Here is a 23,172-nt window from a genome sequence, read left to right as displayed (position 1 = left end):
CTTTCTTCAAAGATGCTCTTTGTCGGCAGTCTTCCACAATTAATTTTTATTATGTGATGATTTTGTTATATATGTATCTAGCTCTTTGCTCCTTGATAAATTTCTGGATCCGTCCCTGCCTACAATGAGAACGATTATAATGGAGACACAAAGAGCTTCAGGGCATGCTCTTGAAGGATCAGAGAGGAATGTTCAGCATCAAAAGGTTCTGACTAAAGTGACAATCTCTAAGAACTGTGGTAGTAACTGAGTACCGAATGTATCAAACTATCTTTCAGGAAAAAAGAAAGTGATTAAATGGTTAATGTATCAAACATGAAGCTCCAGTTAGCTTTGTGTTTCAACCTTTAGGCAAAGAGAGCATTGAGGTCTCATTCAGATTAATCCATTAATTGTAGGAAAATGGTGTCGCTCGAAGAGAGAATGAATTCAACAAAGTCCCCATTATAGATTGAATGGTATAAATGGTGTTTAGATTCGATAGCTATGCATGAGCTGAAACTGAGCAACTTTGAATAAATGTGAAATTTTGCATTAGAATGATTGGAGATGAACTAGCAGTCAAGTGATGATCATGTATGGCTCAAGAAAAAATTGTAGAACTTAAAGAAATCCAGATATTATTTCATATAAATCAAACCAACCATGCCTCACACACAACAACAAAAAAATATGGAGGATTCAAGATTACTATTTAGTATTTACAAACCGTGAACTAATTAACCTCGCGGAAATCCTTCCGATGGATTCAAATCCACTAATATACAGTCACCTGCAAGTTTCAGAGATCCTGAAGCATATCATTCATCATCAAAGATTGGCAATGTAGAAATTTCTGATGAACAACAGAGAAAAGGATACCTGAATGCAGAGAATAATGGAAGGAAGCTGCCACAGTGATCTCACTTCCTCTGATATGAATTCTGAAGGCTACGCAGAAGATAAGTAATCTACTGAAACAAAAATGAAATCTTGCTAATCTCATTGGATTGACACAGCAGCTTCCTTCCCATTGATCGTTGAATTCACCTTTTAAACTCTGGTTTCTACTCTTCTGACCCCTCGGAATCATTCTCCGGCGATGGAATTCGTTTTTGATGGTCGTGATGTGGTTGTTCATGTCCAGTTCCATCAACTGGGTCTCCTCCTGCCTGCCCTATCTGCGCATAGAACTGGTTCAAGCTCTGAGGATTCAACACTCCGATATGCGCTTCCTGGGAGAGCCCCAGCTCCAGCCCTGGCAGATGCTGCCCGTGCCCACTCAACATCTGGGCAAAGCTCATCGCGCCGCCCAGATTGGCACCGGCGAATTCGAGTCCGTGCACCCCGATTCGCTGCATGAAGCCTCCTACCGGCGCATCGACGCCGCCGCCGGTCGCAAGGTTCGAACTTGATGGCGCTGCGTGCAAGAATCCAGAGTTGAACCCGCCGACCGAGGGAGGCCACAAGCTAGGGTACGCGCGGCCGAGGCCAGCGGCCCCCATCACGGCCCAAGCGGGCCGCGCAGCGCCGGATCCCGCTCCCTGCCCTAGCTCATCGATCTGCTTCTGGTGGAGGCCAGCAGGGACGGTGGCGGCCGGGAGCGACGCGGACGCAGCGGCGGCGGCGGCTAGGGCTGACGCGGGGATGGTGCCTGTGCCCGTGGCGGCGACGATGGAGGGCTCCGCTTGCTGCAGGAGCCACTGGATGGTCTCCCCGTCGGATTTATGGCCCAGTTCCCGTGTGAGCTGGAAGATCCTGGCGGCGCAGAGGGCGGGCATCCTTATCCTCCGCCCTCTTCCCTCGACCTTGGTGTGCCGGTCCTTGTTCGAGCTCCTTTTCGGCGCAAGCTGCTTCCTTTTCTCATCCTTCCCGACCACCACCTCTCGCAACCCACTCTCCGCCGGCAAAAGGTCCCTCCTTTCTGCATCTGGTGCGTTCGCCGAAGAGACTTCCTCTTTGTCCGACTGCGGCCGGTGCTTGGGGACATCCTTGGGAAGCTTGGAGGAGCTCTTGGGATCCATGAATCAGGCGATGAGGAAGAGGAAAAAGGAGGAATTTTGGATAGGAAAAAAACAAGGGAAGAGAAGGAAGCTAGATTCTCATGGGTCCTCCACGCCTCACCTGACTACCTCAGGAGGAGAAGGTTGAAAACACAAAAGGGGATTAATCACTACTGAATTGAAAATGGCAAATGCTTTTTGGAAAAGGAGGCAAAAAAATTTCTTTTCCTTTCTTATAATATTTATAATATAATGTTATAATTATATTTATAATATAATTTAATAATTAATTTGATGAAACTTAAAATTATATTATATTAATTTTTTTTTCTTTTCCCACACTAGTTTAAAATTTAACTGTAAGATATATTAAAATTTTTTCTCATTAATTAATTAGAAATTTAAAATTTAAAATTAATTATTAAGATATATTTTCATTGATAATTTTTTTTAACACTGCGAACAAAGAACTTTCTAAAAATACCTTAGATCGATCGACTTTTTTTTTGTTAAGATAAAGTATAATATTAAATTAATTTTTTATAAGGGGAGTTTATTATAATAACTTGTTGTTAAAATTCTTATTCTTAAAGATTATATTTGAGAATAAATTATACTATTATTAAATAATATTATTTAATTATTTGATAGAATAATATATATTTTATAAAATTTATATATTATATGTTAGTTTTCAATAAAATTCTAGTGAAAATTTAAATAAAATTCTAGTTGAAATTGAATCTAAATGAAAGAAACTAAAAACAAATCTACCTTATCACTAAAATTGAACCAATATAATATAATTAATTATGTCGAATTAATATAAACAATATTAGTCAAATGACTCAATAATGTACAGACAATTGATTATTGTACTTTTTCTGTTGCGTTATAATTAGTTAATTGCCAACCTTGCGATTTTTTTAAAATATGAATTAATAGAATTAAATTTTTCATCTATTATTGCAATTTAATTGAGATTGAACTCTCTCCTAAATCCTAATTTTAATCATCTAATTCTTTGTTGCCTCATTTCTATTTTCTTTCCTTCTTTTTCAGATTTGAATTCTTGTCTCGTGATTATTTGATAATATTTTTGTTATTTAGCTACAGTACGGTCATTGTCGTTGATAATTTGGATATGAAGGATAAGGGGGCCATCATTTAAGCTTATCATAGTTAGAAAAGAATTTTATGATACGTTTGGTTTAAATTATCATATATAATTTTGGCTATACGATTATCTAGTAATCACATAATAAATATTATAGTAAATAAAATATAATCAAATATTATTTGGTTCAACCCATATAATACAATAAAAAATTATTTGTTTAAAATTTTAATGTATAATCTAGTTTAATATTTTACTGTATTTTCCGTTACAAAATCAACTATACATAATATTATTATTATTATTAAACTCTACGCTTTTTTTATTTTTTTATTTTTTCTTTTTCACATTTTTCTTTATTTTTATTTTTATGTATTATATTTTTATTTTATTTTTCCATTTATTTTTATTTTTAAATTTTTTTACGGTTTTTATTTTTTTATTTTTAAATTTTTTTTTTTTTTTTATGTTTAGGGTTTAGGGGTTAGGGTTTAGGTATGTTTTTTATTTTTTAATTTGTTTATATTTTTCTTTTTTGCCATTTTTAAATTTTTTAATTTTTTTTACTCTTTTTTATTTTTAAAAAAATTATGTTGTTTTATTATTTTACACTTTTTATTTTTTTACGTTTCCATTTTTTATTTTTATTTTTTTATTATTTTTATGTTTTTACCTCTTTTTCCTTTTAAATTTTTTTTTTTTAATGTTTTGCATTTTTTTTCTTTATGTTTTCCTTTTTTTCATATTTTTCATTTATTGAAGGATATTTTTTGTAAAAAAAAAATCATTAACCTCGGAATCAAGAAAAATCTCAATTTTTCCAAATTTTTTGATTCTGGGTTATATACCCCTTTTGCTCATGGAACATTACTCGAAAATCATCGATTGTTTAAACCAGACAGAATTTTCATTGATAACCTTAGATGGAAAAGTAAGATTATCAAGAATAATCCACAATCAAACGCATATTATCATGTAACACAAAGTTGAAGAAAGTTGTCAATTTAGGAGTGGGATTCGGATATCCGAAACTCAATCCGACCGGATCAGATCCGATAATTATTTTTAAATGTCAGATTTAAGAAATACCCAAATCCAAATTTGTTATCGTTGGATCGGGACTCGGATAGAATTTTTCCTATTCGAAACCCTAATCGAATACCCATCTATTATCATATATGAATTAAAGTGATGTTATTTTTCTAATTTTACAAGAAACAAACTGTGTTCATCACCGGCAATTTGGATGATTTTTAAAGATATAAGGCACATGTTTTTTTTTCATCAAAAGGAAAGCATACGTTTGGCACTTTTATTTAAAATCAAATATAAATCCTATGATTTTATCTCTTTCTACTTATTTTACTATCTAAAATTATTATTTTTATTTTATTTTTATTAAGGGTATAAAGTTCTTCTCATTTATTCCATTAATATTTTATATATTTTAAAAATAAATTTATTGGGTACCGACATCGTACTGATATTACTCCAATAGAACTAATACCCGACCTCATCGGATAGTCATCGGATTTTTTTTCTACCTTATATGTCGAGTACTGATTATAACTATTATTTGACTTGCATCATCCCCTAGTTGTCATTCCCATCATCTTAATTATCTTGCCAAGAGTAATTTTGTGAATCACTTATGATTTAGAAAATCATGATTTATATCATAAGATCATACAATCCTACGATCCAAAGACACTAAATCAATAGCAGAATCAAAATGATATAAATGGGATCAATCTATAACCGACTAATCGTAGACTAAAAAATATCAGTTAAATCATTTCAGAAGTTCCAAGTATTTGTTTGCCATTGTATTATGATTATTTTTATCTTTTGAATGGTTAGGATTTTAAAATTTATTTTATATTTCATAGTTTTGATCATGATAGATATTTTTTTCAATTATGAATTTTGGATATCCATCTTATGATATTCAACTGAATGAATAAGCCTTTAGAATATTATTTTCATAATTCGTGTTCGAATTCAATGAAATCAATATCCGATCTTGATCGACTCAATCTTATCCCAAATTGGTCCTACATAAATCATGATTCTATAAACTATACGAGATGCTACCATCTCAATTACACAATTTCGTGGCATCAAACTTAGTTGAGAATTATTCTCTATGCGAAGATGACCAGACAATCAAGGTTGGTGCCGTCATAACGGCACACAGCCGATTCAAAAAACAATTGCACCAACAGCCCTTGGGTGGGTGGCGGAGATAAGGAAGGATCCGATTTGGTTGTCAATGAACATGGATGACGATGAAAAGGCGAAGACCAACTATTTTTAGAATTAATCCAGTGAAATTTAAACACTCGAATTATAAATAAAACATAAAAGCTATATATATAATATTTTAACCGAATTAAATAAATAATAAAATTTTACACATTATAGCGGTTAGGATAAGAGTATGAAATAAATATAATAAAGCGTCTATTTATTTTTAAATAAAGGGCACGTTAATAGTTTTTTAAATTTTCTTTCATATTATTATTTTTTATAATAATAATAATAATAATAATTATTGATGTCCGGCTGTAATTGTGAATGGGCGAGAGTGAAGAAAGCGACATGAATCGGATCCTCTACCTCATCCGCTCATGGAGAAGATGATGCCTCGCTGCGTGTGTGGGCTGGGACAGCGACCATTCGCTCTTATCACATAATAATAACAATAATACATATCCATGCCCTGTGTCAGGACACGATTCCTGAACCATCAATTCGACTCGTCTCCATTTATAAAGACGTGGTTTCTTATTATCATTCTTATCATTTTATTTTGTCAGAGGATCTGCGGCATTCTCGCTCAATTCAAGGGAACTGAAAATGAAATTAAATTAAATGGAGCTTTAATTCTGTCAATAAATAAATAAATAAATAAATAAATATATAATATAATAGCGACTCCTCATCCACTGAGGATTCAAAAATTCCGAGTGTAATAAATTCGTCTCTTACTTTTGATCATCGGGACCGTTATATAGATTGTCATTTGTGTTTTAAAATCTATTCTAATGGTAAATAAAAGTTATTAATATAGTCTGGTTGTTCATCTCCCGTATTAATTAGATCATCAGACTTTAATAACTAGATTATAAAAAATAATAATTCGTATTTAGCAGACTTTTAAAGACGGGCGATTCGAATTTCAATTATGGCACCGTTTTTAATAAGATGAAAACTTTAAGAAATTAAGTGTTGAGCATGGATCCGCTTATGCATTTGGATTTATGCGATCCGTGAATCTAAGGGGAAGATCTCTACTTTCGAAATTAATTGAACCAGAGGATCATAGGTTAGAGTATTTCTATTAATTTAGACATTAATATATGTCACTTTTTAAAATAGCACCACATATTTATTATATTAATATTTATTATTTATCGGTCCCACTATCTATTTATTTAATTTTATTTTTATATTTAAAATTTATTATTTTTTTAATACAAAATTCATTCATTAATATCATTCAAAAAATTAAAATATATGAATATTGTAACACCCATCCATATTAATTTATAACATCATTTAAAGTTCCCAAGATATAGCACAGATGATGGACACATGGTATCTGAAGCGTAATGATCAGGGGTCGATTCTTAAAAACTAACGATCTTGGATTTATCCCACCATACGTCTGATGTCTGTGTACCTATATGTACCTTTCTCTATATCCATAGGTATGGACGGATGCAAGGGGAGGCAGGCCTGGGCTGTAGCCCAGGCCTGATTTGGCCCATTATCTACTAAATAGCATAGTAAAAAAAAATTACGTCCAGGCCTGATTCGTTAACCTACTTGCCACCCCTTGCATCCGTGATCCACCCATGCTGGCACACGACGCCGTGCTTCATACAGGCGAAGTCGAGGATGAGGAGGTACACCGACTATACACAAGATATCCTTCCCCCCCCCCCTTCCCCTTCAATCATCCTCTTTTCCCCCTTCGATCTCCTCTTTTCCCATACGCTGTAGCTCTTTCTCTGTTCTTCGCACGATATCGTATTTCTTTCTAACGCCGCAGGCCATCACTCGCACAAGATCTATTGTGTTTTCCAACAGCGAGACAAAGCCGTCATTCGTCTTTCAAGTTTGTGTACGCCCTAATCTTCTACTGTTTCTCTCTCTTTGTCAAATAATTAGGATAAGAGTTTTATGATAGAATTCTAGGTTTTGATTTTCCATATCTTATTTCTTTTTTGTTTAGTATTAAAAATGGTAATATGGTATGTATTTCAGTATTTGAGTAGTATTATACAAAAAAAATATTTAAACATTATAGGGCTATTAGGGAAACCTTTAGGAATTCTACCCAGACATATAAATATCAAATTACCTATATTATATAATGAATAATGATCAAGGATAATTTCTTATAGTTGTTGTATCTTATGCAATCATTGGATAATTCCCTATAATTGTTATACCAAATCCAATACGTCAGCTTGACAAATCTTTCCTCATGCCTATTGAAGATGTATTTTCAATACAAGTTTATATCATGACTTGACTAATTATTCAAATTTACTTTTAATCCTTTATAAAACTATTAAGGTAGGTTGTGAGAGTAATTTAAGATGATATGATATATGCCCTTGTTTTCAATTAGTCATATTATGATGCTCTATCAAAATTCCTTGTTGATGAGTATTGAGAAAAGATCTACCTCTTGATTATTATGATTTTGTCGTTAGATCATCTCACACATGCAGGTGAATACTGGCTGATAACTCAGTTCTTGATTTTATGTTTAGAATTGTAGATAAACATCTACTATTAATGTTCTTATATACATCATTTTCAAGTTGGAACTCCTTTGTAAAACGATTAAAATATCGAGCCATTTCACCTGATATGGATAAAACATCTTGTTCCGGCATCGGCACAAGGTGCCATCGCGATGCGTAGGAGGCATCGCGTGAGCCTACGTGCCCATAGAACGTGAATGAGAACTTATGGTTTAATTAAATACTTAGGTTAATAAATTTAATCAACTCCTATTAATGATTGAGATAATTTAAAGATGTTTAATTAAAGCCTAATAAAATTATCCCATTATATATATATTAAAAAATATTATTTATTATATATATTTTTATTAATTAATATATTTTATATTTAGGGAGTTACATCTATTGCGAGAAAATCCGAGAAACACGTTTAAGATGATATAAATATGTTTTAGATGACCAATAATGTTTCAGTTAGACGATGTAAAACTATGACAAATACACACCAAATGAGGAAGAGGAAAATAAAAAAATAATAATAAAATAAGATAAAATTTATTTAAGTATGAATGATGATATAGTAAGGGATAGAGTCCAATGAGATAGAAGGATCCATAAAATCGATCCTACTTATTGGGATAAGACTTATTATTATAACAGTATTAATTAAAAATTTTAGCCACTCTTCTAATTAATTCCTGGCTATACTCCTATCCATAAGATTGCCATTAAAGGATCATTATTGTAGCGAATCTTTTATATAACATCATTTAAATATTATAACATTCTTATTAAAAAAACAAATCCAAGCATCCGAAATAATTGAGCCTGAGAATCGTACACTTAAATTATAAAAAATAAAATAAAATAAAAAACAATTCCAAACACTCAGACTAAAGTTTCATGAATGAAAAGGGCAGCAGATTTCTAATGCGCATTGACGATCTTTAAAACCCCAAAATTCCCTTTCAAAAGAATCATCGACCATATACATCAAGTAGCTAGAGCCGTCAATTTGGATTATGTCTGTCAGATTGACCCATCCTGTCAAACAATTTAAGCGGGTTGGGTTAAATTTTATCAACCCAACTCCGCGGCGGGCCGACCCGCCTAGGCCCGCGACCCGCGTGGGTCGGCCCACGATGGGTTTGAGTTGTCCCGCGGGTTGAGAAACACATGTAAGCAGTTTATATCAATAGTCAATGCTGCAACTACGAGAATACCAAGGGTTAAATTGTAGCATTTCATTATCTTCTTCGTTGAGAGGAATACTAATTAGGAAAAACTCATACTTGTGAAGTTGAGTCTGATAGACAAAAGTTACAGAAATATATATGCACACAAAGTCGATTAATTTTAAAAGTAAATGACTTTCTTATTTGATTCATTTATGGGATAAATCTGAAACATACATGATGCACAATGAAGAGCTTGCTGTGTGTACCCAAATTAGATGACCTTCTTAAAAGTAGATGACCTTCTTATTTGATTCGTTTACGCACGCATAGCCAGGGTACCAATGATCTAAAGTGCCCGACGCACAGCCAGGAGTCCTAATTACTATTGCTCTTCGTTGCACAATTTTATGTCAGTTTATTATCTTTGTTTGTTATAATTTAAAAATAAAAATAATACGTTTGACCCAATATAAGTACTTGTTTATGTCCATTTATATTTAAAATACTTGTTTATGAATATATTTGATTGATAAAATATTTTCGAAGTAAAATATTAAAGATATGAACTATTTTTTTTTATTTTTTTTAAAAAAATTGATAGGCCCGCGGGTTGGCCCGCCAAACCCGTGACCCACCTTGGATTGGGTTGGGTTGGAAATTTCACTACCCACCAAGTTGGCGGCCCGCCCCGCTAAATGGTTGACCCGCCATGGGCCGACCCGCCCCGTCATGGGTTAACCCGTCTGACAGCTCTAACCTCAAGTGATACTTGAGCTTTAAATTTATATATTTACTAATAATTTACTGAATATATCTTAAATATAGTACCGCAATGCGTATTATTTACCAATTACAAATAATATTATTTTCACTAAAAAATACTATATTAGGGATGAAACTTTAGGACTAAAAATATTCGTCCCTATTTTACTATATATTTAGCGATTGAAATAGGATTAGTTGTTAATTAACAATGGAATTGGAAACAAAATAAAATCGTCGCAAAATAGTAACAGATAAATTTCTATCATGAATTTCATTGTCAATTATCAGCATTGAAATTTACAATTCATTACAATATTTATAAACTCTGCGATGAAAATAGAGTTTGTCGTAGAAGCTTGCGACATGATGCAACCAATGCTACGATGAACCCCTAGTTTCATAGCAAATTAGCGACAACTCTAAGGATTCGACGTAGATTGCACAAAATAAAAATAAATAAATGTGTCCAAAATATGACATGTGGATCTAGAGATCTCGGAATGATATGAAACCAGTTTTTATATATTCGTATCGATCTTATGATGATTTTAATGTTCTCAAATATTAATTTAACCCAATATATTGAGAACTGTATTTTTTTTAACATGAATGAGTAAAAAATCTAATTCTTATTCAAAAAATGATCTCAATATATTGGGTGAAATTAATGTTTGAGGTCATTTATATCATCAGGAGATCGATACAAATACATAATAACTGGTTTAATATCATTCTGAACTCTCTAAGTCTATATGTCACATTTATAATGCATTTAATCTTATTTTTAAAAAATTACAAATTTTATGATGAATACCTACATTCGTCACAGATTAGCGACAAATCCATATATTAGTCGCAGAATTTTAATTTTTAAAAAATAAAAAGAAATGCATCCAAAATGCAGCTAAATGACTTTAGAGATCTCGGAATGATATAAAATAAGTTTCTATGTGTTCGTATCGATCTCCTGATGATATTCATATTCTCAAATATAAATTTCATTTAATATATTGAGATCGGTGATTTTTAGAATAAAAAATAGATTTTTCATACTCATTCATTTTAAAAAAATTATGGACCTAAATATATTAGGTGGAATTGATATTTAAAGTTATTTATATCATCAAGAGATTGATATGAACGTATAAAAATAGATTTCATATTATTCTAAGCTGTTAGGTCCATCTAGTGCATTTAGGACACATTTCTTTTTTTAAATACAAATAAAAATTCTGCGACGAATCCCTATATTCTTCGCTAATTGGCGAGGAATATAAAGATTTGTCGCAAAATTTGTAATTTTTTAAAAATAAAAAAATGTCATAAATGTGACAGATGATTCTAGAGATCTCGGAATAATATTAAATAAGTTCCTATATGTTCGTATCTATCTCCAGATGTTATTCATGCTCTTAAATATGAATTTCACCTAATGTATTGAGATCAATGCATTTTGGAATAAGAATTAGATTTTTTATACTCATTTGTGTTAAAAAATTTATGGACCATCATATATTGGGTAGAATTGATATTTAAGGTCATTTATATCATTAGAAATAAATACGAATACATAGAAACTTATTTCTTATCTTTCTGAGATATATAGGGCCGCATTTATGACACATTTCTTTTTTATTTTTTAAAAATTACAAATTCTACAATGAATCACTATATTATTCACCAATTAGCAATGGATCCCTGGATTCGTCACCAATTGGCCACAAATATAGAGATTTGTATAGAATTTCCAAACTTTAAAAAATAAAATAAATGCTCCAGATAGACCTAGAGAGCTCGGAAAACAGCTCCTATGTATTTGCATTAATCTCCTAATGGCATAAATGACCTTAAATATCAATTTCCACTCAATATATTTTGTTCATAGTTAAGTCAATTAGATGAACTTTATAAATCTAATGACTTAGTGAAAAAAGTTAGAGTTTGAAAATGTTAAAGTCATTTTTGTTGGTGCAAGCTGCACTAGAATCAAACCTGAGTTTTGATGTTGTCAAAGGTTCAAGTTAAGTCTTGTTATGATCTAACAAGTTGATTGAGTGTGTATGATGTTTACTCAACCGGGAAAGCCCTAGCTGGAGGCTAGGCAGAAAAGTCTTAGCAGATTGTGGAACCCAGGTGCAAATCCAAGCAGGTCAAGGGGACTCAATGCAGTGTGGTATGATCGAGAGGTCTGGAGGGCCGAAGATCGAAGGAAAGTCCTGGGGAGTCAATCAAGGCTAAGTGAAAAGTCCAAACTAGATCTGGAGGATCAAAGTTTGTCAGGTGAGTTGAGGTAAACAAACTGGAGGAGCGACAGTGAGGTCGGGTTCCTGAAGGGAACAACCTTAGGTCGCTGATCCAACTGAAGAAACCGGGAAGGTTTCCAAGTTGAGATCAAGACAGCTCTACTGTCTATATTACTCATGCATTATATTACTATGTTAACATTTGTTTTGCAGGAATATTGTTTAAACTCTGTTTTGCAGATTCGGCCTGATCGGTCGACCGAACAGGAGGATTGGTCGACCGAACCAGCTTTACTCAGACCAGAGATCAGTTCAGATCAAACTGAGTCAAAGTCAGATCAAGGCTTTATCGGTCGACCGAACCGTAAGATCAGTCGACCGAACCATGATGACTCAGCCTAGCCAGTTCATCAGCACCGATCAGCAGCAAAGGAAAGAAGGGCTGATCGGTCGACCGAACTCCCAGATCAGTCGACCGATCCAATCAAAATTAATTGCACCATTAATGAAGATTTCTGCAGATTTCGACGAACAGGGAAATTGACTGTTCGGTCGACCGAACCATTAAAGATCAGTAAATGTAAAAGATCGAGCCAACTTCGGACTTCAGCCAGAATGGAAGGGAGCAGGTTCGGTCGACCGAACAGAGGGATCGGTCGACCGAACTTCCAGTACACCTATAAATTCAGACTCGAAGACAGAGGCCAAAACGAGAACTTTATGATCAATATTTCTGGTGCTCTTCTGCAAGCTGCTCACGCCTACGATCTCAGCAAGCAACTTCATTCGTGCCGACCGAGCTTCAACTTTAAATTTTCGTTGTCGGTATATTTCTTTTTGTATTGTACTTAATTCTATAAGATAGTAGAGTGTTACTATCTTACATTCTTGTAACTGTACGATCCACTTCTTTCCGAAGGTTTCGGAAAGAAGTGTCATAGTGATTTGCCCATCGGTGCGGTCAAGGACCGCGGGCCTTCAAGTAAGAGTCGAGCTAGGCTCCGAACGAAGTAAATCAACGTGTCTCTCTCTTTACTTTCCGTTGCACATTTCTGATTTGAATTTGAAAAGAAAAGTTTTTTAAAAGACGCGATATTCACCCCCCCCTCTATCGCTTCAAATGATCTATCAATTTTCATATTAAATAATCACTGATCTCAATATATTGGGTGAAATTTATGTATGAGGTCATTTATATCATCAAGAGTTCAATACAAATACATAGAAACTGATTTCATGTCATTCTGAGCTCTCTAGGTATATCTGTCGCATTTAGGACGTATTTAATTTATTTTTTTTAAATTACAAATTCTGCGATGAATACCTAGTTTATCGCAAATTGGTGAAAAATTATCACGCCCCAGAGGAGACCCTGCCAGACAAAAATTCAACAGCATCTCCCCCGTACTAGTAATAATTGGGACCAATATACATGCACACAACATATAACATATTCAACGGCCCACATGACTAGATATAAACACAATCACGCAATTTATATAATACAGCCTACTCGGCTGGAACAAAACAACAACACCCACACAGTTTAAAACACTAACAACCCATACGGCTGTACTGAAAATATAATGGAATAATGGAAAGAAAACTCACAAATGCAAAATCCACAAAACATCGTAGATACAAAGTCCACAAGAAGAGTATCAAAACATACTTAGTTCTCACAACACCAAATCCAACGAGTGCGAAATGCAAGTGAAGAGAAACAAAATCAAAAAGAAGACTATCCTCGAGTGTGACGTGGGACTGGCAGCCGGGACTCTCCAAGCAACTTCTCAATCATCTACCTATTATCTAGCGAAAGAAAACCAGTTTGCGATGTGGTGAGTATTGGAACTCAACGGGTAAAGGTAAGATAGTGCATGAACAAAATAAACAAATAGAGAATGCCAAAAGGAATATAGTCTCATAAGGGAAGTAGCATATACTAAAATAAAATCATAATAAATACTCATACCTGAAACCATAACCTAGGCTAGTAATAGAAGGCCAGAAGTAATACTAATCTGCTACAGTACTGCTCATAGCTACAGAGGTAACATGTAAGATATATAAACATTTTCAATAAATAAATCAATGTTTAAACACCTACAATGAGAGCATATCTCAACATAAGGAAGCATATCAGCATAAGTGAACAACAACAGTAAGTAAGCAATAACAACATATGTAAACAGCAACAGCCAAATCAAGTATAATAACAAACAGCGTATGCACGGATGGTCACTCCCACACATCTATCTGCACCATGGCCCCTGTATGATCGAGAGGCCAGGTTAGTGACCGACTGTACACCACTCCATCTACTACTCTCTCGAGTGGCCGAGGGGGCAGTTGCATAGTAGCTAACTAGCGATATCTGCGACGGGGGTCCCTGCTGCTCGCAACTCCAGCTATCACTACCTATGAGTGACCGAGTGGAAGCACGACAAGACAAGTGACATCAACTCCAGCTACCACTTTCTCGAGTGGCCGAGGATGCGGCCCTGGTCAACGGTTCTCTCGACCGCAAGGGAGAATTTGTCGTTGACATGCATGTCATGATATGATGCGCCAAATGCAACAGTCATCATACAAATATAAGCAAAAATTAGGTATGCTACATGAAGCCAGCATGCTCAATACAGTACATAAATAAATAACAATCAAAGCATACAACCATGATATCTAGTATCTGCTACCTATCATGAACAACAACGAGAGACTGTATAGATATGGAAACGAGTTTCTCGAAGATCGCATGGAAGTATCAAACGCAAGAAAATAAGAGTGGAGTCAAGGTAAAATAGTCCTTATCCAAAAATAGCTCATGCACCAATTTCAAAGAACTAAAGAGACAAAGTAAGAAGTACTCGCCTTTATCTGTCGATCGTGTGAGACTAAAACCCACGTCGTGACTCTCGTCTCGAATCAACGTCCTGCATATCACGTGATGTACAATTTAGCTAATTTCATAAACAACGACTAGCTAAATCCAAGCCCAACTTAATTAGGGAAATAAAACCCTAATCCAACTATGAACCTCGATTCACCCAAATCCATCAAACCACAAACCTAGTAATTAGTCACACTGAATACTAAAATAGATGGAAAGCCAGTAACCGATTAGGATGAGTATGGTATAAGTTATTAGATCCATGGTTTTATTAATCTATCCACCATTTAGTAATTAGATTTCGTCTCACCGAGATCGGAATCTAGTTACGATCTCAACTTAGATTTTTGAAATGGTTATAAGTTGGATCGACACCTACTGTTCCCTCAAACGGGGAACGCGTCCTCACCAAGTCACTCCCCTCCAGTGACTTATCTTAACTTACTTGCCAGACGTCCGGTCAACCCGTCGACCCATCTGGACTTCGTGTCGGACATCAGGTCAGCCCGTCGACCAGTCTAGACTTCATGCCAGACATCAGGTCAGCCCATCGACCAGTCTGGATTTTGTGCCAGCTATCAGGTTGGCCTGTCGACCTAGCTGGGCTTCGTACCAGCTATTAGGTCAGCTTGTCGACCTAGCTGGGCTTCGTGTCAGCTATCAGGTCAGCCTGTCGACCTAGCTGGACTTCTCCTGCACACTTATTCAAAGTATTAGATCACAATGAAACTAACTTAATCTACTTTGTCATTCACCAAAATCTGAGTTAGACTGTCAGTACTAACCGCACCAATAAAAATCATCATTCATCACTGAGGAAAATTGGACTAGGATCTTCAATTTTTTTACAACTGAGGAGTGTAAACAAAGGAGTCACCCGAATAAAACAAATCAATCTTTTAATTATGGAGACACGTCTGTGACATATGCAAGAGGCTTTATTAATATCGATGAGTATAGACACAAATTGGTAATTTTTTTTAACTCTCCCACTATTTTCTTAATCTATTTCACACTATTTCATTATTTCAAATAATCTTTTTTAGACCAAAGAAATGGGAAAGATACTTTCACCCGCACCTTTTAGAAAAAAAGATAAGACTTAGAGTGGGAAGAGAGCTATAACAATTAAGGTTTGGATAAATTTTGAATCTTAATTTATGACTTAGATTTTATTAGTTATTTACCCGCTCTAACTTTATATTCTTGCATTCCTAAAATATTATTCTTATAAATTTATTTTATTTATTTTTATTACAATACATGACAAATATGATGAGCTAGAAGTAGCACAAAGATGTTCAGGTGCTACTAGTGATAATATTGAAGGGTTTAAGGCGCCTGTTGATAATGATTTGGATTTATGGCTATAGGTGAGTGGGAGCCAAAAGGGGAAGGAAAGATATTGGGAATGAGTTCTTTGAGCATAACTCATAGAGTTGCTGATACATCTTCTTCCTTCTCATCAGCATTAAGGATCCAGATACATAATTTAACTGAAAAGGTTACCCATTTGAAGGACATTATATTGGAAATGGATTAAGAAATGAGAGAAATGTGTCGATAATAGGACTTGATTTTGTGACATCTTCAGTTAGGTACCGCTCTAAATTAAACTCCTCCGGGTTCCAGTGATGATGGTGATAATGATGGTGGTAGTGGTGATGATTCATCATAAATTTCTTTTATATGAACATTTGTTATTCGATTGAGTTTGTTTTCTTAATTTTTTTTTAATATTGTTAATTTGTTTTGAATATGGATGGTAAATCCATGTTGGAGGAAGTAAGTCTTTACATATTAAGTTTTATGTTTTTATTCAAGATTTACTTAGGTAAAATTCTTATGAAATAAAGATGAAATATCTAAATATTTAGTAATTTTTTTGTAAACAAATAGAAAATGAAAAAAAAAATTAATAATCAAAAGAATTAGAAGTGATAATGACGAGGAATTTAAAAACCATAGGTTTAAAAAATTCTGCTTAGAAAATGACTATCACCAAGAATTCTCATATCCTAAAACATCTCAACAAAATAAAGTAGTTGAAAGGAAAAATATAACCCTACAAGAAGTCACTAATGTAGGGGATCGGTGGTCGACTTGAAGGGGGTTGGATAGACGACACCCCCAAGTTGATTGCTCCCTACGTATTCGTTAGTGCGCAAGCGGAATAATACAATACAAATACGAAAGCTAATCTAAAGAAAAGAAAAGAAATGCAAACCGCTAACACGCTTGTTTACGTGGTTCGGAGATACTTGCTCCTACTCCACGGTTGTCCGTAAGGTGGACGATCCCTCAATCCATCGGTGGATTAGTTATCGGAAGCTCCGACTAGCTCAAACCTCCTTGTGGGTGGAGAAACCTCACCACAACACTCTCCAAGAACAGTTGGACACAAGGGAAATCTTGAGCACTTAGTGACTACTAATTAAGCTTTAATCAAGTCTAATTTTGTCACCTTGATCGACCATCCCAAGTTCCTTCTTATAGAGCTTGGAAGAAAATAGCCCTGCTATTTTACCGTTACCAGTCGACTGGTCCTTGCACTAATCGACTGGTGCCAGGCTGCCAGTCCAACGACTCTCTACCAGTCGACTGCTACAATTACTAGTCGATTGCTACAGTACACCAGTCGACTGCTATATTAACTGTTACAGTGTCGTTGACTGCTATAGTACCCCCTTGACTGCTACAGTACCTCCCGGGATTTTTCTCCGAGTATAATCTCTCATGCACTCGTATCCTCACAACTCACTTGACTCTTCTTTACAGCCTTGACATTTTGCCTTCAAGCTTACTTCCTTTGGCTCTCGTTCCTCGGATGCATCCAAGCCCGCGGCTCGTCCCCAATGTCATCCTTCGCGTATGCCTTGAAGTCACTTCCCTCGAATCTTGTCCTTGCTGTCTTGTCCACGGTCCCTCGGATGCTCCATCCTTCACCGGACCAGAAGCCATCAAGCTGAGTCATATGTGTATCCTGCAAACCTGCACACTCAATTACATATATCAAATATAAGGGTAAACCTAACTTAAACCCTTTGCCCAAACACCAAAACACATGGTCGCACGGACCATTAGGATTGCTCCAACAACTAAGACAATGCTTAATGAATACCAACTGCCTAAATACTTCTGAGCTAAAGCTATAAGTATAGCTTGTTATGTCCAAAATAGAATAACAATCCATAAAATACATAATAAAACTTCTTGTGAAATTTATTATAATAAAAAACCTAAGATTAATTATCTTAAATATTTGAATGTAATGTCTATATCTTAAATGTAAGAGAACATTTACATCAAAAGTTAAAAATGAAATCTTTGTAGGATACTCACTAAATAATAGAGCCTCTATAGTGTATAACAAAAGTACCCTAAAATTGAAGAAATAACCAATGTAAAATTTAATGAAAAATCTAACCCTAAAGAATCTGACCAAAATCAAACTCAATTTGAACCAATAGACTTTGTCAAATCTAGCTCTGATCAAGGGGGAGATAATGAAATCCTAAATCAAATAGAAGAATATGAAGATGAACAAGTTCAACGACAAGAAAATCAATAAGAACAAATTGACATAAGAATAACAAGAAATAACCCAGACCATACAGTTGATCAAATAATAGGTGACCCATACTTAAGGGTTCAAACTAAATCAGCCTTTAGGAACTTAAGTCAAATTGCTTTAATTTCTAAGATTAAACCCAAAATTGTATAAGAGTCCTTACTTGACCCAGACTGAATTGTAACCATGTAAGAAGAATTGGTCCAATTTAAAGAAATAAAGTCTGGAACATAGTACCATTACCCAAAGGTAAAAAATTCATAGAAATAAAATGAGTTTTTAGCAATAAACTAAATGAAAAAGAGAAAATTATTATAAACAAAACTAGATTAGTAGCCAAAATATTTTGTCAAGTAGAGAGACTTGACTATTATGAAACCTATGTTCCAGTAGTTAGATTTGAGTTTATTATAATGCTACTAAGTTATACAACCCATAAATGATTTAAAATTTACCAAATGGATGTAAAATTTGTCCTTTTGAATGGGCTAATAAAGGAAGAAGTTTATATAAGTCAACCACCTAGGTTTGAGAGTCTAAAACATCCTGATCACATGTTCAAACTAAAGAAAGAATTATATTATCTTAAACAAGTACTTAGGGCATGGTATGAAAGGTTAACCTCTTATATAATTTCGAAAAGATTCAACCAAGGCCGAGTTGATCTAACTCTTTTTGTGAAAATCCTTAAGCTAAACATCTTTATAGCACAAATATATGTATATGATATAATTTTTAAATAAATAAATTTAAAATTTTTATAAGAATTTATCACGTTAATAGAACAAGAATTTGAAATGAGCTTGATTTTTAAATTAATATTTTTCTTAGGCTTGCAACTTAAACAAATAAATGGAGAAAATTATGTTAATTAACAAAATACACAAAATAATTACTTAAAAAATTGGAATGGAAAATACTAAAGAAATGAAAACATCAATGACAACCAACATAAACTTAGACAGTGATCCAAATGGAAAACCAGTATATCTAAAATATTATAGAAGTATCATAGGCAGTATGTTATATCTAACTACAAGTCGACTTGATATTCTATTTGCAGTTAGTATGCGTGTTAGATACCAAACCCGTGCTAAAGAATCTCACTTAACTAATGTTAAAAGGATCTTTCGATATTTAAAAAGCACACCCAATGTAGGAATTTGATACCCTAGAACAACTAGTTTTGAATTTATAGGATTTTTTTACTCAGATTATGTTGACTATAAATTAGATAGAAAAAGTATAACTAATTTTGATACTCTGGAGCGCATTGGAGGCACCTCGGAGTTGAACAGAGGCGCCTCAGAGTGCTTGGAGGTGCCCTCGCGCAGATAGAAATCGCAGGCATTGGAGCTAATAGAGGCTAAATACTTCGAGATCAGATTTGAGGTTGGAGGTGCCTCAGATGGGGTTGGAGGTGCCTGCAACACTCTTTAAATGCCCTGTTCGACTAGCACTTGTTCATCAACTTCCACATGAGCTCTAACGGCTATTCTGCGACTTCATTTTCATGCTGCAGCTATTCTACTGCTCTACTATACTCGACCACAGTCAGAAGACTTACACCAACACACGAGCATATTAGGATCTCCATCTTTCGTGTTGGTAACAAAATTACTATTGTTTTTTATATACTTGCTTAAAGGAAGTGTAACTTGTTATACTATTCCTAGATTTTTATTGTACTCGATTACTTTACTGGGAGTTTACTGGTAGAGGATATCAGTAGATTATCCATTGATAGATCCAAAGGACCTCAGTCTTAGAGTATGAGTCGTCGAAGACTCCGAATCAAGTAAATCAATCATGTTCTATTTTCTTTTACTTTTATTTTCAGCTGCGCACTTGATTTTATAAAACTGAAAAATAAAGTTTTTAAATACACGTGATTCACCTCTCTCTTACGTGCACTGATCTTACAGTTGTTGAACTTTGATGTGCCACATGACTTATAGTTGTAGTTGTAGTTGTTATGGATAAGATAGTTTCAAGTTGAACTTCATTTTGGATGACTTCTTTAAATGCTAAAATGTTAAATTGTAGGATGTGTTGAATGTTGATATTGTATGATGTGTGTAGGATGTTAGTTGTTATGGATATGGTGTATTGGATATTGTTTAATTGTGTATGAATATGATGTATTTCATTTTGAATTACTTATTTGTTTGTTAATAGGATGTGTTGGAAACGAAAATTGTAGGATGTATTGGATATGTTAATTGTAGGATATATTGGATATGTTTAATTGTTGGATGTGTTGGGATGTGCGGTATGTTTGATATGTGATAAGTAAACATGATAAATGCACAAACAGTGCAACGATGAAATTTACGATAAAAATATTTTTGTTGTAAACTTAAGTTTATTGTAATTTTGGATTCATCACAGATTTACGACGAATCCATATTCGTCCCAAATTTACGACGAATCCATATTCATCCCAAATTTATGACGAATCTGGATTCATTCTTGATTCGTTGTAGATTTGGGACAAATCTAGATTCATCATAGATTTAGGATGAAATCTATTTTTGTCACAATTTACGATGAAAAAAGGGATTTTTTTACACGGTTTCTTCGTAAATATGCAACATTTTTTGTAATGAAAAATAATTTTTCGCCAATCCAAAATGAAAATATATGTTCATCGCAGATTTGAGCTCATAAAATTTGCAACAAATTATTTTTTGTCACATATTTGCAACAAATTTTCATAATTTCATCACAAAATTTAGCAATAGTGGATTATGATAAATTTATTTTCGTCGCAAAAGTTTTTAAGATCATTTTTTAAAAATTTGTCCCAAAATTTATCTCAGAATACCTACTTTTTTGTAGTGTTTGGTATACAAAACACGTGAAAAGAGTAAACACTAAATTTGAATCTTAGCATGAAACACTAAAAGTGAAAGGTTTTAGACTTAGTAAAGTAAAATGGGATATATGGAATTTAAATTTAGTAATATTAGACACAATAGATAATTATTAAGATATGAGATGATGTAATAAAAAGTTTTGAGTATTTAAGATCACTTTTGCAAATGATGGAGGGATTGAGAGAGATTTGTTAAGTAAAATATAAGTAAAATGGCTGAAATGAAGGAGAGCACCGAATGTTGTTCGTCATCTTAAAGTACCTCTAACACTTAATTTTTTTTTTTTTTTACAAAATGACAGTTAGACCTACTATATTATATGAAGTTGATGTTGGACTATGACACGAGCATATGAGTAAAAGATGAGAGTTGTGTAGATGAATATGTTACAGTGGGTGTCTAGACATACAAGGATGGACAATATAAAAAATAAAAATATTAGAAAAAAAGTCAAAATTACACGTATTGAGGGAAAACTTCGGAAGACATGTATAAGATTGCATGAACATGCACTTAAATGACTAATAAACACTCTAGTTAGATGATATAAAACTATGATAAATGTTTATATCAAATGAAAAAGAGAAAGATAAAAAAAGATTGATTAGTAACAATAAATAATATAAAAATTATTTAAACATAAATGATGATGTCCTAAAAAGTAGAATCTAATGATTTAGAAAGATTCATATAGCCAACCATGAAATAAGGGTTGATTATGGTGGTAGTAGTCACTATTCCAAAGGCTAGTAGCCGTCCATGATTTACCTCCTCTATGTTGGTCTTGGAACGAATTGACGGGGACACTGGGGCACGAGCGTATTCACCTTTTTACCACAATTATAATTATGATGGTAGTTATTGTTATAGCATACTCCAAAATTCCAAAATTATATATAAACATCCATTCAAGATTTGCTACGTACTACTCCATGATATCTTTTTATATATATATATATATATATATTTTTTTTTTTTTTGTTATAGCATACTCCAAAATTCCAAAATTATATATAAAGATCCATTCAAGATTTGCTATGTACTACTCCATGATATCTTTTTATATATATATATATATATATATATTTTTTTTTTTTGTTATAGCATACTCCAAAATTCCAAAATTATATATAAAGATCCATTCAAGATTTGCTACGTACTACTCCATGATTTCTTTTTATTTATATATATATATAGATTTATTATCTTGCGCGACGTCATAGTGCGTGATTATGCGCGCCGCGTAGGATAACAACTGTTTTTATTTTTATTTTTTAATTTTTTTTAATTTATGAATTAAAAAATAATTGAAAAAAATAAAATATAAAATATTTGTTTAAGAGTTTATTTCTAGGGTTCAGGTTTTGGTTATAGTGTTAAAGTTATTTTTTTTTTTAGATTTTACCTCTGGGGTTTAGGCTTCCCAATTAGGTTATAGTGTTTGGTTTAAAAAAAAAATTAAAATAAAATTAATTTAAGTATTTATTGAGTATTGTAATATGTTAAGGGGATATATTAAGGTATTAAAAATTTATATAAGGAAATATTAAATTTTTTAATTGATTTTTTAAATTTAAAATATTAAAAAAATCAAAAAAATAAAAGTTTGAAAAATCCAACTAGTTATTAACTGGAGTGAACGGTCTGATTCAATATATCAACCATCAGATAAATTTAAAAACATGAAAGGTTTCTCGTCTAACAACCAACATAAAAAAAAAATCCAAATGTTTTTTTTATTTTATTAAAAGAAAATATTCTATAATATATCGTAATTAAGA

General features: G+C 33.4%; 1 protein-coding gene across 2 annotated transcripts; it reads right to left on the bottom strand.

Annotated features, from left to right (window-relative positions):
- Nucleotides 1-603: 603 nt before the first annotated feature.
- Nucleotides 604-2,134, bottom strand: LOC121984558 (transcription factor TCP20-like). Of its 2 annotated transcripts, none has more exons than XM_042537542.1 (2): nt 862-2,134; nt 604-790 (listed from the first exon to the last, which is right to left on the bottom strand). In XM_042537542.1, exon 1 carries the CDS (start codon nt 2,001-2,003, stop codon nt 1,047-1,049), a length of 957 nt encoding a protein of 318 aa, XP_042393476.1. In that variant the 5' UTR covers nt 2,004-2,134; the 3' UTR covers nt 604-790; nt 862-1,046. The 2 variants fall into 2 exon arrangements, with proteins under 2 accessions (XP_042393476.1, XP_042393475.1); XM_042537541.1 differs by having other exon boundaries at nt 604-772; nt 862-2,132.
- Nucleotides 2,135-23,172: the final 21,038 nt, after the last annotated feature.

The sequence above is a fragment of the Zingiber officinale genome, chromosome 5B, assembly GCF_018446385.1.
Source record: "Zingiber officinale cultivar Zhangliang chromosome 5B, Zo_v1.1, whole genome shotgun sequence".
Lineage (NCBI taxonomy): Eukaryota > Viridiplantae > Streptophyta > Magnoliopsida > Zingiberales > Zingiberaceae > Zingiber > Zingiber officinale.
The sequence above is the reverse complement of the archived record's forward strand: the minus strand, read 5'-3'. Positions and strand labels throughout refer to the sequence as shown.